This window comes from Chaetodon auriga, chromosome 3, assembly GCF_051107435.1.
Source record: "Chaetodon auriga isolate fChaAug3 chromosome 3, fChaAug3.hap1, whole genome shotgun sequence".
NCBI lineage: Eukaryota > Metazoa > Chordata > Actinopteri > Chaetodontiformes > Chaetodontidae > Chaetodon > Chaetodon auriga.
The window spans coordinates 17026087-17042310 of NC_135076.1; the positions used below are offsets into that span (position 1 = coordinate 17026087).

General features: G+C 43.1%; 1 protein-coding gene across 29 annotated transcripts in view; it reads left to right on the forward strand.

Moving 5' to 3' along the window:
* adgrl2a (adhesion G protein-coupled receptor L2a) overlaps positions 1-16224 on the forward strand; it is a 97015-nt gene that overhangs the window by 10428 nt on the left and 70363 nt on the right. For all 29 annotated transcript variants that reach the window (XM_076725844.1, XM_076725862.1, XM_076725859.1 and 26 more), the window contains exon 2: positions 11473-11637. In XM_076725844.1, coding sequence (XP_076581959.1) covers positions 11562-11637 — 76 coding nt within the window. In that variant the 5' untranslated portion in view covers positions 11473-11561. The remainder of the gene's footprint in view (positions 1-11472; positions 11638-16224) is intronic.

The window sequence follows — 16224 nt, forward strand, 5'->3', positions numbered from 1 at the left end:
AGTCAAATGGGGGGGTCACAAACGGGTGCATTTCTGTCATTGCAGTGGAGCCAGTGGCATTTCCGTCATTCATCAGCCCGAGCTGATTACTAGTGAGTCTGGAGTGAGCTGACAGGATGCGGCTCCTGCAGCCATTACCATCAGAAATAGGTCCAGCGGGCCCGGGGGTAGGCGAGGAGCTGCAGCTCGAAGAGGCCGAGACCTGCCCGAAGGATGGAAAAGTTTGCCATGTTTTGCCCGATAACGTCTATTCGGTGTAGATATTTAGCATGGCTTCAAAAGATCTGCCGACGGTGAACCCCAGGAACTTCAGCTCTGTAAACAGAGGTGTTGCAACATAGCTACCAGAAACCGAAGCTGAGCCTAACAATCAGTCAGAGATGGTGAATGTTGCAGACGCTGCAACGCCTACTTACTTTACTGCAAGGGCCAAGAAAAGGGATGTTTTCTTCTCTCCCTCTCACCTGAAAAGGCTCGTAGGCTCCTGTGCAGAATGGGAGGAGGTGTGCAGACGTTACTCAGAGACAGTGCAAAAAATATTCTGAAGTCACTGCCACAAGACTCTCTCAGCTGCATACTTGGTATTTAAACTTTAACAGAAGTTAAACACTTTTGCACCAAGGCAGAAATGTGTAATGATGCTTCCCTAACACGACTCATAGAACTGGAGCATGCAGCGATAGCCCCAAACAAAAGTGCTAATTGACGCTGGGGATATTTTGGTGTGTAATACATAGGATGACAGAGATGGAAAATATTCAGAGGACAGGGCTGAATATTTATTAGCTAGACAAGAATTTCTCCTTTGAAGTTACAGTGTGTCTCTGCTTTAACCTGCGCTTGTTCTTCACACACCTCCTTTTTTCTTGTTAAGTCACATTGGAGTAAACTTTGTGGAATGCAGGAGGGCCTTTTTCCTCTTATTTTTTAAATTATTAACATATGGATTTGTGTTTTGGAGTATCATAAACGCTTATCGGCGTTTCATGAATTTCTAGGTCACTCCTGGCCCGGTTGACAACAAAGTCTGAAAGTGGGTTTGTAATGAAGCATAGACCCAGTCTTGTCACACTTAACTAGCTGGTGCTCTTTCGTGTTTTGCAGTGACTGATTTTCAAAGTGTTGCGCTGCAGCAGGCGGTGGCGAAGGGGAAAAGTTCAACTCTGTGTGTGTGTGTGTGTGTGTGTGTGTGTGAATTGGAAGAAGTGTCTTCTCTGTAAGGCAGCAGATTGCACTGCAGTTTAGCATGACTGTATTAATTGTGTAAAATGCAAATCTCTGTTAAGTGCATCTCATTCTCATGTGTCTCTTTTATGTTGTTTCATTACAGGTTATGCACAAACACAGTAATTGTTGTTTATGCTCACAGAAACTGCTCAGAGAACGATATATGACAAAGCTGGAAGGGCGTTCAGAGAGTGCTGACCTCCAGCAGGCCGCTTTTCTATGATATGCAAATCTGCAAGGGCGACCTCTCCGCAGTTTACGTCTGGACACATGTCCAGCAGTGATAGAATTTCACATGTGGATGTGAGTAAGAGCATACTTTACGACCATATACTGGATTTTAAGACTTATTCCAGCAAGGGCAAATCTTGCGACGTTAACGAAAGTGAAAAATCACTTGCGTTTCCGCCCTGTGAGTCGGAGCCTCTCCCCAGTTTAGCGCGCTCTTCCTTGACCCGAACTACACCCGTCCACCAATTTTCATGAAAATCGGGTCAGTAGTTTTTCTATAATCCCGCTGACAAACAGACAAACCAACAAACAAACAAACCAAGCCGAAAACATAACCTCCTTGGCGGAGGTAATAAACCAGCCATTTTAGTCAAATAACACATAATCTTTCATGTACACGGCTCAGTGCATTATGGCGCTCTGAATGCGGCGTAGTGTTGGAAACCACCTCACAAAGATGCTTGTTGTTGTTCAGAGGAGAATTTTCCTCCACAGCAAGAGCCCTTGTCCAAGTATTACCCTCTCTCCCAGCGTGGGACTTTGTTATCACACTCACTTCATATTCATAGTGAGTCTTATTCTCCTGTCATTATTTTGTATAACTTAGAGCTGTAGCAATTACACTTCAGTGGATTACCTATGCAGAGATACAGAGATTAAAATCTCTGCTTCATACTACCTCCAGCGTGGCGGTTCAAAGGTGCGACCTGTACGGCAATCCGCTATCGTTTGGCAGAGCATGAAATTGGTCAACCTTTCAGAGTTTGTTTGGGAATTTGAATCCCTTTGGTATTCAAAACAGGAGGACCTTATGACAGGGAGATAATTTCCTAGTGAATGTTTTATCGCAGTCCGCTTGACAGTCTCCTGTATCTGGCTGCTTTCTCGCTCCTTGTGTCTTTAGATTCCCTGACTTTGGTCCAGTTATTCACAGAGGAGAAAAAAAAAAAAAAAGAGAAAGAAACCCCTGTTTGTCCCCCCTCCCCCTTTTGTTATCACAAAAGAGCAAACACATATTAAACATACACAAGGTGCAGAAGCAGTGATTGCTGTATCTGCTGTCCTACTGTGGGTGGCAGGGGACGATAACATAAGCCACAGATCCATTTACATAATTTTTTTAATCATGTCAAGCCTGAATCGTGGTCAGTTGGAAGCGGGGCATATTCCTGAAAAGACACATTTTTTTAACCATTACCGCTTCTGTCTCCTGTGGTATGCCATGTGTTTAGATTTGGGCGAAGGCGAAGCTCCACTCTGCGTCCGCATCTGCTGAACGTAAGCTAAATATTTGCTCGACGGCATCTCTCACGCCCAAATTGAAGCTGAAACTTTCCTCGTCTTCAAAGGTCCACTCTCGTTTTCTCCCTCAGCCCCAAAGAGTCTGATCTATTGTACAGTGAGCGGGCAGGAGTGAGATCCTATAGCACCTAAGTTATTAAAAGAGGGGGCTGGAATGAGCCAATCTGGGCTTGTTTGCATCACAATCCCCTACACAGTGCTGATGTTATGCTAATGAACACTGTGGAGAAGGCTCAGCCCCAAAACTGTCCTCTCTCTTTCAGCGTTCGGGGAGAGGGCAAGGAGGAGTGACACTGAAACTGCACAAGGAAATCTAATAATGCAGCCCGAAAATTCAAAGCAACTTAAAGCGCTCCATTTTCTCACGTCGCTGCGTAGAAACGTGGCATCAGATGCTTCTTTTTATTTATTTTTTTTATCATTGTATGTTGAGAATATGATTCACATTATTGTGCAGCGGAGTGTTAAAAACATTTCTGAGCAGCGGTGAAATGTCTTTTAGATATTTTCTCTGTCTTTGAAAAAAAAAAAAAAAACGCCAATATACCTTCATCAGGTTTAACAAGCACCATTACCTGTCAGGGCAGTACTGAGGGAAGATTTAGGGCTGACAAGTGATTGCATTCAGGAAAGACTACACCCACTTCTTTTGTCTGCCTGACGAGACTCAGTGCTATACCTTGTTTTAGGCTGACATACGCTGCTTCCCCCGTCTGACAAAGGCGTTCATGCCATCTTTTAGATTGAAAATAGATTCGGCAGCACTGGGATAGAAATGTGCTTGGATAAAGTAGGCTACAGTAGATCCACTCCACCGCTGAAATCATTTGGATAGTGTGTTATGGTATATCATGGTTCTGCTGCGAGGGGAAGGTCCTTGTGCTGTTTTCTATTTTAGTGAGGACAGATTATGCAGCCTCCCTTAATTTGGCTGTGTTTGTCCTTCCTCTGAGCCACAAAAAGGTTAAAAGCCTCAATTAGACACTGAGCCAAGGTCGGCCACATTATGCGCAACATCTCTAATCTGAGAGAATTAGCACCCTTCAAAAATCAAAATATCAACCACTCCAAGCCTGTGCATTTTTAAGATTTTTTTTTTTTTTTTTTTTTTTTGAGTAATTTTAGAAAGACGGAGCATCTTCCATCGATGCTTTCTTGAACAAATATGCACTGAGAGAAAAATGCGACGCATGCTCGAGCACACCGATGGGGTGAATCCAGGTAAAAGCTATCTTTAAGCCATTTTTAAATATACCAGTCACAAAGGAGGAGATGCAGCTCAACAAGCAAAGCAAACAAAGAAGAGAAGGATTGTAGAGCTTTTAGACAATTGAGATGTGGATTGTGCAAAATGTGCTGTGACTCAGTATCAGGATTGTATACTCGGTGTAAGCCAAGGATTTACTTAATGACACATCGTTCTTTCAAGGTGGAGTTAAAACATCTGCCCCCTGTTTTTTGGTCCCGATGATAATTGCTCACTTTCTCTTTTGTTTCCCGTAGCTTAAATGAGTAAAGACGTGGTGGATAAATGCCTTCTTTTGCTACTCGCTCTACTTCCATTTTAAATGTGGGCTCTGACAAGTCATCTTCTCCATTACCTTCTTCATGTTTTGTGTTGCTGCCCACTACCTTAAAAATTAATCATCCTGTTTAATAACGCCTCACGATCACAGTGCATTATTGATGGTGAGGTCCTTAATTGAAGGACGGAGCAGGATTTTTAACCATTCAGCTGCTCAATTTAAAGGGGGTGGGGGGGTGGGGGGGTGGCGGGTCACAAAAGCTGCTTACTGGTGCATATCCGAGCAAATACAGAACATTATTATCATGGGCTAAAACCAGGCCGTCTGCATTCAGAAGAGCTTGTCCCTTTTCTGCAAACACTGAAAATATATGAAATAAAATGCGTTACACAAGCTGCCGAAGTCAATTACACTTTTTCAGTGAATGTGACCCCATTGAGCAAATCTCTGATCTTTCTGCGTGACACTCAGTGGCTGTGTCTTGCTGTGAAGTGTGCAGTTGTTTCGTGTTTTAGTCCCCGCTGCTTGACCTTGCCGAGCCGCATCGCGTTATTTTATTTTTGCATGAACGCAGCGATAATTGTAGTCGTGCTGAAATTGAGAAGATGAGTTTGGGAGAGCGTCTTGGCCAACTGCCGTACTCTGTTTGTATAATCCCTGATTTGTTTTGACTCATTTAGCCATGGCAAACTGGCTCACAACAAATGTTTCTTTTATGGTGTCCTAATGTGCTCTCGGGTAAAAGTATTCATGTGCACATATTAATTGGATTGGGTTTCTGGACAGGGGACTGTACGCTGCATATTGCATGCACTCTGTGTATTCCAAGGTGAATCATGCTGTGTCAAGGACTTATTGGACTTGATTGGCAGGTACTATCACCATGAGATGCACATATAATGGCAGGTCTCCCATTCCTGACCTTCCTATTTATCTTGCTGTATTAATGTCAGCCTATTAATTCCTAAGCGGAGGAACATTTGGCAAAGACACCGTTTAACGGCCTTGGCTGAATCATTCTTATCTCACCAGACCTGAAAGGAATAGTTTTGTGCTATCAGCAAGTGGAAATGACATTTTGAAATTTCATTTGAGATAATCCACTTCACTTCCCAGTAAAACATCAAAATTACAACTCAAAATGTATGGAACCTGTATTAAAACTTTGTTACCGTAGCAAATCATCTGGCTATAATCCGTGTGGACAGACAGGTGTAGGTATCTTTCAGCACTAATAGGATTTTTGTTGCATTGCTAAAGTGATTATGAGGCTATGGAGTTAATATATATTCAGGCAGAGGGCAATACAGCACTCAGCGCCTACGGACACAGTTTGAATAACATGTGAGACTCATAAAAACCTTATTACATATTGACATTTTTAAATTAGGGGATATTCGCTGATAAACATGGCTGTCTCACATTAAAAACTACTCCACGAATAGATTTTTTTTTTTTTTTTTTTACCCCATCTCATGAATTTGTTTTTGACACCGCTTCCATTTTTGCCTCCATAAATGTATTTATGAGTCGGAGCGTTCCAGGGTTTGGCTTGTGATTGCTTTATTTAGTAGCCCTATGTCCTGACCAGTGGGGAGTACTCTAATCGATTAATTGAGTGGCTCATAAAAATGATCAATGGTGCAGACACTAAGAGCAGTGAGCATGACAAGCCCCACGCTTGTGTCACACGTTCTGGCTCTCTCTTGCGTACTTCTGTTATTGTCTGTTGAAGTGCAGCTTGCATAAGAGCGAGGTAACGATTCATTTAATCCAAACATTACGATCCACAGATCCGAAAACAATTGTTTTTATGTACTCTCCGATGATGAAATGGGTTGGGTGATGCCTGAAAATGATAAATAACTGCAATACATTGTAACTACAAGGGATGTGAAAAGATAGCCGACCTAATCAGTCATCTGCGGCCACAGTAGCTTTGAATTATCTGCGATGTAGTTGTTTGCTAATAATGTTCTGATAAAATGTTATATAACGGCTTAACGGAGAAACCCCACTCGAGCAGAAAAACCCTCATGCTTTGCTTTTGTTTTCCCCTCTCCCTCCTTAATCACCTACATCACCCCCACCCCCCCACCCCCCCTCCTGAAGTAGCCGAGCTGTCCTGTTGCGCAGCATGCATGTTTGACCTGGTATTTCACTGGCTGAGCCTCTGTCAGGGTCAGGGCCTGCTTTTGGGGCACGAGCAGTCGCACAGTGTTTGGTTGGGTGTCATTCAGCTCCTCTGGCCCTGTGCTGCACTCAATCATTCCCTCAGCAGAGGGGTCAGCCTCTGATTCCTCCCTGCCCCATATCTGACTCAGTGGGGCTCCAGACTCATCCCATCGCCAGCCCAATCTCTCCCCTCTGGACTGCAAATTTTCTGATTTACGCTTGCAAATTGTACATCTTCAGCAGTGTCAAAGTAGGAACACAATCTCTTTTGGGAATATATTTCCTCCACATCTGATGCTGAGTGTTCTGTGACTGAGCCCTGTGTCCCCAGGTATTTCAGTTTTTCCCTCAAAGTGGCAAAGAGAAACAGAGATAAGAGGAGTCTTATAGTATGTATGAATTCATGTATGAGGATGCTGTTGGGAAAACCCAATAGAAACCAAATGTGTTCTCCTGCATTCAACATGTGGTGGTCTGTTGGTTCTCATTTACATTTCAGTGAATCTCCGGCCCCGTATTTCCCTTCCTTTGCATCCCTCTGATGTTCCATGACAATTAACATCCCAACTCTTTCTTGAGGTTTGTTGAAAGCTCAGGGGCTAATTCAAGGGTCAAGCAAGACTTGCAAGCTGTCAATCTTTTATTGTAACTGGAGCCCCCCTCCCCCACCCTGGCTCTTTATTCTGGGCCCCCCCTCCATTCTCCCAGACCTCGTTTGTAGAATGGCCCAACTCTTCTTCTATTCTCCTGTGGTCCTCTAACAGCTACAGAGGGACAACCGGGACCTTTGTCTAAGGAGCCCGGCATTCTTTCACATCTGCCTCTTGTTTTCAGACCCCCGCTGCATTCAAATTTCAAACTGTCCTTTTCAATCAACCCCCCCCCCCCCCTTCTAATAACCCCCTTCCTCCCAGTTACTAAGCCTTTTTTCCTTAAGAAGGCCAACTGAGTTCCTGCAATTCACAGTTCCGTCACTCAGTTGTCCATTAGAGAGCATTCTGTTGTACTGCGAGTACATCAAGTACACATATGTTTAAAGCCTCCGGGCCCACGCCCCTGTGGCTTCTCCATTTCTCAGAGTGCTTCAACATCTGTCTGCAATGACTTCATATTTAGCCAAAACAGTGTGACGTCTGTTGACATTTTAGCAATCTGTGCTTAACAATCACTGAAAATTGCCTCGATCATTTGTCTCGTGCATTAGAAGCAGCCATGTTGACGATGACGCTCGTCCTCATCTGTCCGTCCCCCCGTGAGCACACCAACCCCCCCCCCCCCCCCCCAGCACATGATGCTCAGAGCTGTTCTGAGATCACACCCAAGTTTAGGGCTGTTTAGAAAGAAAAAAACAAAAACAGGCAAGGTATGATCACCGGTGGTTTCTGTTTCAAGGCGGAGAGAGAAAAGAAACCCCCAACTGAGAGGGGAGACCTCAGCACGTCTAATGAGGAGAGCGGCAGTCAGGCAGCCTCCCTCCAGTCTGCGCCTTTGGTGTCTCAGCATGTTAAACACTCACAGCATGAGACAAAATATATTAAAGTATGGGACTGTTATCATCGATTTACAGAACACCCATCCCCATGTACTAGGGATCTACATTTTGCATTTTTTTTCATGGTAGGGGGTCTCGACTGCCTTGGAGGCAAAACTGTTTAAAGGCATTTTGTCTTTGTCTTCACATTCTGACACAGGAGGTCTGTTGAACACGCTGCCTCTTCTTTACACTAAGCAATGATGACAGGCAAGCAAGAATAATCATATTGATTCAACACTGTTATCTCAGGCTGAGACTTATAATAGTTTGTTTACATATGTAAACACGAGCACCCGCTGCCACCAAAAGAGACACAAATTTAGAGAAATGCATGCTTTTAACCTGCCTCAGATGTAATTAATGGTGCACTCAGGTATATGGTCGTTAATCTGCAAATCTGAGGAATAAAATGCTGTCTAGAGTGTAGTTTTGGGCTTAAGGAGGCGATGCGGTGTGACAGGAGTGTTCTCCAGGTAGATTGAATCAAGTTTTGGGTAAAGCGCTTAATCCACTGCATTAATCTGCTCAACTGTGATGAGAAAATCAGTGTGTTTATGTGTACTCTAATAATTCAATTACAACCAGAGTACGGCAATACCCCAATCATTGCAACTACCCCGTAAAGACCTTAACCAGGTTATCTCGCGTGCGTCAAGGTCGTAAGCGGGGTAGACACAGCATCTGTCTTTGAAATTGCACTTGGCACGTCTGTGTTTCCATTCTGTGCACGCACCGCAGAGGTCACGGAGTGAACCAGATGCAAAGTGGGACTATATTTGATAAAAGAGTGACAAGGCTAGGGACGGTGGGAAAATAAAACTCATTTTTTTGAGTGACAGTGAAACGAATTTAATGCTACAACCAACACCTCAAGTGACAGAGCCTCGGTGGATCTGCTCTGTAAAATTTGATGTTAAGAACAATTATCGCCAAACATGGCTCTCCATTTTCCTGCTGCGTTTCTGTTTCCTGCTGGCCTGCACATTTGTTTAGATATCAAACAACTCATGTTAGATTACTTCATTTTTACTGGGCGAACTGGGTTACACTGAACCATGTATACATCTTAGTCCAACTGCGATTTTGATCGAGTTTTAACAGTAAATCATTTTATGCATGATAACATGATTGAATGGGATTATCATCACACATGTATGTGTGTGTGTGATCCGACTATTGTCTGTCTTATTGTCTGTCTCTGAAGTGAACAAAACAGTGAGACTTTGTGCGCGCAGATGAAGATCCTTAAGCCTTTTTGCTCACTGTGCAGCTTTATTGTGCAGACAATCTGCTTAAGGCCTCGTTATCCTGTGTGGACCTTCAGTGTAGGCTGATTATTTGTAGCCACTTACCTGATAAATTTAATTCGTGCCACATGCACTGATCAGCTAAAAGACAAGGGTTAGGGTTTTGCTGGAATCCAATATGTTTGGTCTCGGTGATCAACTTTCATTTGTCGAGCCTCATGACTGCACATTATTCCATTGAAACTAAATACACTGGCTGCGTGTATTCTGCTCCTGTTAACCTCCTTTAAATGGCTCTAAAATTAGAGGTCTCAGGTGAGGCGTAATGTCATACTAGATGAGCTGATTATGGTAGGTTTAATTATAACTTTGCTGGCTAATGTGTGCGCTCCGCATGTTTTCTCAGTGGCGAATGATTGCACTGTCTGAGATCTCAGACGAAATAGATCAAAGACTCTTCAGGCCGTGGGTATTCTCCAGTGTGGAGGAGCCAGCCGAAGCTGATTTGTGCAGCTCTGACTGTAGATGACAAACAGAATTCCTCACCGTCTTTTCACTGGAGTTCTCTTGTTAGCTGCTAGTATGATGGATAACATTCAGTCCCTTGAATCTTAACTAACAGTTGCAGGCTGTAAGCAGAGAAAAAGAAAATGCAATGTTGTTTTTGAATGTGCTAAAAAAGAAGACAAAAAACAGTTTCTAATGGGGCCCTATGTGCCTTGTTGCCAGAGCGATGCCATATCCCATGGTGAATGTGCTAATGGTTCATGGGAGTGAGAGGACTGAGCTTAGCCCAGCAGTGTAAACACACAGACAAAAGGGAGCCGTTAGTAGTGTGAAACGCATGCCTGGGCGCGCAGGTAGGCATTAGGTTTCACCCTACACAGCTCCAGCACTGTATCCATGACAGGGAGGAGGCCATTTGCTTTTGTAGCAAAACAGAGCAAAAACAAACATTCAAACAGACGAGCACTAGAGGGACAGGTATGGATGAGGTGGAGGGAGAGGAATTCTGGTTTGGAGAGATGTGAGGGGGAGGGAGGGGCCGGAGAGATAAGCTGGTTTGTGGTCAGTCACAGCGGAGAGAAGTGACCATTTGCTTGGTAGTGTTTGTTTATTTGTTTGTTTGGCGAGGGCGCGGGGGTGGAAAGACTCACAAAATATCAGTCACATAGAAGCACTGTTACTGTTTAAGCTCTGCTTAAGTAGAAATGAAATGCCAGTGGTAGCAAACGCTGCTTAAATACCAGCATAATGTAGCTCATTTAAGTTGTATTGAAGTGAATGAGACTGAGCTTACCTACATGGTTACAAACCTTTCCCACATTTTGTAAAATATGTGATGCTGGAGGCTTAATTTGCTGTGTAAATGCTCTAAAAATAACTTCATGTTAACATCAGTGTTTGACATACTATGCTGTATATCCACCTCTTCTCTGAGTGTTTCCAGTAATTACTCAGAGCCAAACCAAGCTAATGCAAACCAATGTGAGCGAAGCAGGATGAAAAGCCTTTTTGGTTAATATTCATCAAGCTGTTATTGTGAATAAGTTGAGCATTTAATGTTATTTTCAGCTAATTTAACACTTCCACTGTGCTGTTGTACACTTTTGATGCCCAGTCAAATTACAGTTGGTCAGTTCCTGATGCAACTTTTCTGCAAAGTTGAGTGCTTTTTTTATTCTGTGGGGCTGATTTTAAATTTCAATTTGCATGGAGCTTTTGTTCCACAGTGGAGTGAGAAATCTCTCACACATCCCCACTGATACGCCACTTTGTTCTAAGGGAAAGTAGAAATCTTACGTAAGACTTAACAACGCTCAGAAAGGTTGGAATATGTTCTTTGCAATCGGTGAAGAATATGTGATTTAACACAGCTCTGATAAGGTTTGCGACACTTGCCATTGGAGGGCCTTATCTGTTGGCTGGCCCCACCCTGCTCCACCTCCCCGCCAGTGAAATGGTGAGCAATCAGCTACCATTACGGGATTCCCTTCTCAGGATTAATGACCTTCTGGGCTTATTTCAGTGGCTTACGTGGGTTTGTAGCATTTCACAGCTTAAGGTTTGTCCCATTTCTGCAGTGGAATGTACTGTAAATGCTGCATCAAGTGCCTGGTGAGAAGAGTGTGACAGGGTGAATTCCTCTGTAAAATCACGCGGGGACAGAGCTCCCTCATGGAATAAGTTTCATCCCTGAAATGAACGTCTCTCTTGGTCTGCTCCACAGGTGAGAGGATCAATGATGAGCATCTCTGAGACCGGTCGGCTTGGACTTTTTTAATCAGAACCTTTTAGTCACAACACAAACCAGGCGCCATGGCTTGCTCCCTGTGGAAACTACACACCTTCTGCTGGTTTCTCATCACACTCGCCCAAGTGCACTCCACAGAGGGTAAGTACATATGAAAGAGCCGTCTTTGCTTTCTCTGAAAACATACCGATTTGTTGTCATGCCAGGATTTTTATAGCATCTTTTGAGTGAGTATTGTTTCAGGTGCAGTGACAGCCAGCGCCGGAGAATATTGTTTTGCTATTGTCTTATTTAGGAATATAGCATGAGCAGTGAAATTGTGACTCAAGCCAAAGCTGCTCCTCTGAGTGCAGGCAGTGCTTGTGTAAGTAATGCAGTGCTGAGGACAGTGGGCGCAGGCGGATGGGGGATAATCTTGAGTGGTTTCATTAGTTGGTAAATTGTGATTTGTCTGAGATTTTCTGCTTGAAAGCGTCAGTTGTTCCCAGTGGCATCAGAGCTGGATCCATTTGTAAATTCCCCACTAAAATGTTCAGTCTCATGGCAGGCGCACGCAGATTTCACACCCCGAAAAATATAAAGCCTGAATGTGTTTTAATCATAGTGCGTTTAGCTTTGATTAAATCACTCTCAGCTGTATCGTAATTGCAAGATTTATGCACCAAAATCATTCCTCATAAACTGTATCCTCAACATGTTAGTGTTTAATCGCAAGAATCAAGGTGCATTATTTCAGATGTGTGATCACTGGAGTTAGAATAAACCAAAGTTGGCATCTCTTCAGTCCAATATATCAGAAGAGCCATGACAGATTTGGTTTGTTGGTGCCAACTGTTGAAGCTCTAGCCAACTGCTCACTTTACCTGCTTTATTGATTTTTAAAGAACTCGGTGATATAGGGTTATTGATTTGACTTTGGAAGGTAATTATTTCTCAACGTGCTTAATTTACACTCTCGCAAAACAGAGCGCCGTGATGCTTGTTGCCATATGTGTTTCTCACAAATCATCTGGCTTGGATTGGATCTTTCATATAAGAAGAGTGAAATCTGAGGAGACTGGGGCCTCTGTAGGCTTCAGTGGATTAAAGAAACCCAGAGGGTCACAGAAATCACTTAAAAGTGTCTGTATATGATCATATGTATTCCATATCTGTCAGCGCCATCTGTCAAACCCCATACAAAGATAAGAGTTTGCAATTTCAAGGCCGAGGTGTATATATAAATGCACCTATTTAGGGGGCAGGAAAGATAGTCGCCACCCTAGAGAGTGTCTGTCTCCAGTTGTGGCACCTCTGGTTTCGCCAGGTGCTCCAGAGAGATCAGCTGGCAGCGTTTGATAGGTTGGAAGCCAGTGAGGGACGTTAACTACTAAGCTACGAAGTCCTAATGGTTGGTTGGCGAAGCTGCACCTGCCAAAAGGGATGCGATCGGGAACTTCACACATGTTGTGAGACTCCTTGCTGACAGGTGGCTCCATGTGATCAGGGTGGCACATGGCAGTCTAAGCTCTCCCCAGGCAAACGGAGGGGGTAAGCAGTGAGTGCAGTGTGTGAGGAAGCGCTTCTTCAGGAGAAAAAAGGAGGGAATGCAAAACAAAGGGATAAACCCATTTATTGATGACATTTGTCATTCATATTTTCCTCTCGTTGGTTCCCCTCCGCCCTTTCCTCCACCCCCTCCTCCTTCCCATTTCCCATCTCAGCCGCAGAGATCAGCCCAGAAACAGTTCATTACAAACAATATCCCCAAGTAAACATGCTTCATTAAACTGCGTCTACCCCTAATATCTTTTTAATGCATTTTTATAATTGAATTAAATGGGTTAGTGGAATGCTGTAAATAGTTTAAAGTTTGTTTTTTATTTCCCCCATGTTTTTTTGTGTTTGAAGGAAGAGATACACGAGGCCAAGATTGAAAGTGTAGCTGTGGGGGATGGTGTTCCTCCTGTGACCTCCTTCTATGCAATGCATATCTCATCCTCCACATTTGATCGCTTGGACTCGTGTCCACATGTATACGTGTCTGCGGTCTGTATTTGCTCGGCTGACTCACGGCCATTGCAAGCCTTTCATCTCCGCGCTTTCTTCACATCTTCAGCCTGAAAAATTACTTGTATGCATGCAGTCAAGTGCATTCAGTGACTGTAGTTTCTGGAATTGATTGGGCTTATTTTTTTAATTATGCCATACATATATATTTTAATTATGCCATATATATATATATATGTGGCATAGTTTAATACACTTCAAAGGAACCCTGGGGACAAGAGATTTCTAACTTAATGATATGGATATGGAATTAACAATATCATATTCGACTGTGTTTTATTACAGAAGAGAATAAAAAAACAGCACCACACTGTTTACTGTTGCGGTAAAACAGCTAAAGCTGTAATATTATTTTGTTATAATACAGATATTTTCATAAAACGGTCGTTTGACGATCTTGAAACATAACTTTGAGCCAGTGCTCTTGCACTATGTATGTAATCCTACAAAAGCCCAGGAGGGCCGTGCTGTCACACTGATACTGTAATCAATATCATCAATACGGATATCAGGTTTTTGGTTATAGGATAGAACTCAACCAGTTTTAAAGGGTCATCAAGTGTAAATGATGCAATTTGGCCTCAGTTTCTTTTAAGAGATGCTGATTTTACACATCATCACATCACTTCAGGGAGTAACTCTGCTGCTGCAGCAGCATCGTGTCTGCTGCGGCTCTGGAGGAAGGTTTACAAACTCCAAAAAAAAAATAACTCACCTTGGGTTTGACACTTTTCTTTAACAGAAACTCTCAAAGACACGTTACACATTGCCATGCTGGGGACTTAAAGACTGGGTATTTTGGCCTCCGCTGCTTCAGTGGTGACGTTTTTTTCCTATTTGTGGAAGAGAAATAGTGAATTGCTGGAGTGCCCCTTTATACCTAATTACTTATGAGAAAAACCGTAATTATGACACATCATTTATGAAACCACCAGTACTTCAAGTCAAAAACTGTCATATCTGATCTTTTGAATATGCACCAGCTTTGTGAAGAGCTCTTTGTGTGTCAGAGCTGTCAAAGTTACATTGAATATCCCAACACACCGTCTATTTATTGAATAATTTCTAACACAGATGACCATTTTAAGGGAGATGAGACAGGTCAGGAAGTAAAAGACGTCACTGTCTGTCCCTCTGATCAGTGTGCTTTACTCTGACCTGCTTTGATATTGTTTTGCATCCACACAAGTTTGCCCTCTGGCATTCACAGTGATCTTCTTTGAAGCAGCAGGTTTATTTCCTTTTGTCCTACTGGCGTCCTCTGCAGACGTCACCATAGCAACCCAGCAGAAATGAGGTGAAGTTGTAATTCATGAAGTAATAATGCTTTTTTTTTTTGCTTTTTTTTTTTTTTTCAAAATGTAGAAACTGTGGCAATTTTCCCTTGCAACACATGGTCAAATTGGCTCACATGTCTTCCAAAATAATTTAGTCAATGCAGGTGAGGTTGAAAGGATTTGTCTGTATCAGTGACAGAAGAACAATTCACACCTTAGCTCAGCCACGCGCTCTCTTCAAAGGCTTTCCCCAAGATTGCTAGAATTACAGCGAGACAGAATTAGAGAGCAGAGTGAGGGCTCCGTGTCAAGATGTGGGGAGGGCAAGGACAGAGTGCCAGGCATATATCGGTGGAAAATATGTCTCTGCTCCTTATTCCTCTGCTGTTTGTCTGCTCGTTGAATCTCCCCTTATAGTGATCAGCTTTACAGTTTTGAAACTTTGTTGACGTAGTGGATGCTTTTTAGGAATTGTCTTTTTTTTTTCTGTGGCATTGCTGGTTTTTTTTTTTTGTTTGCAAACTTTACAGGAAGTGAAAGGCCATGGTCCATATAAGTACAATAAAAGCAAAGCTTTGTTAAGTAGGTCATGGGGATTTCGTGTAAGACTGATTCAACAGCAATTTTTTCCCTCTAGATTACATTTTGTCATTCTCTTACTCTGAGGCCTGTGATGGCTTGAGAGATTAAGCGAACATAAAGAGTGTCCCGTGATATAAAAGCCGCATTTCGGCGGCAAAACTTGTGCGAACAGGTCTGACGTGGAGAATTTCTGTTCCCAGCACACACCCTGAAACCACACCATTGTTTCTCCTCAAAAGCTTGAAATGTTTGAAGTACTTGAGATTTCTCAAGGGCGACGGGGAAGGGCACCTTCAGAAGTCATCTTTGTACCATGTGAAAGTGAAAGAGAAGAGACTTAAAGCCTTCATATGAAAGTGAATGGAGTGAAATAGACAATCAAGGTGTTCTGAAATGTAATTACTGGAAGTAAAAGCTGAGGGCTTAATGTGAGCCAGGACCTGCAAGAACAGGATCCAGCACCTCCCAGTTGCTGTGCCACCACCTATCTGCTCTGCGTAGCTTGTTCTTGTAAGCATGAAAGCTAATTTATACAACTTTTATATAACTTTTCTCTCCGGCCTGCCCTCATGCCACTCCTAACTACATCATGTCAGGCCGATAGTGATCATGGACAGCATATTAGTGTCTAACAGGTAGAGTACACATCCAGATATCTTAAGCCTATTCTTCAGAGGCAAAGATACCGCAGGTGGTTGTGCTTACCAATAATCTGCTTTTCATTCTCTCCACCAGGGACCTCTTCCTCAGTAGCTTTGCTTGTGTGTGTTATCTTAAATAGAAGAAATCAAAATACTGTCTGTCAATTAAGCATTTGCAG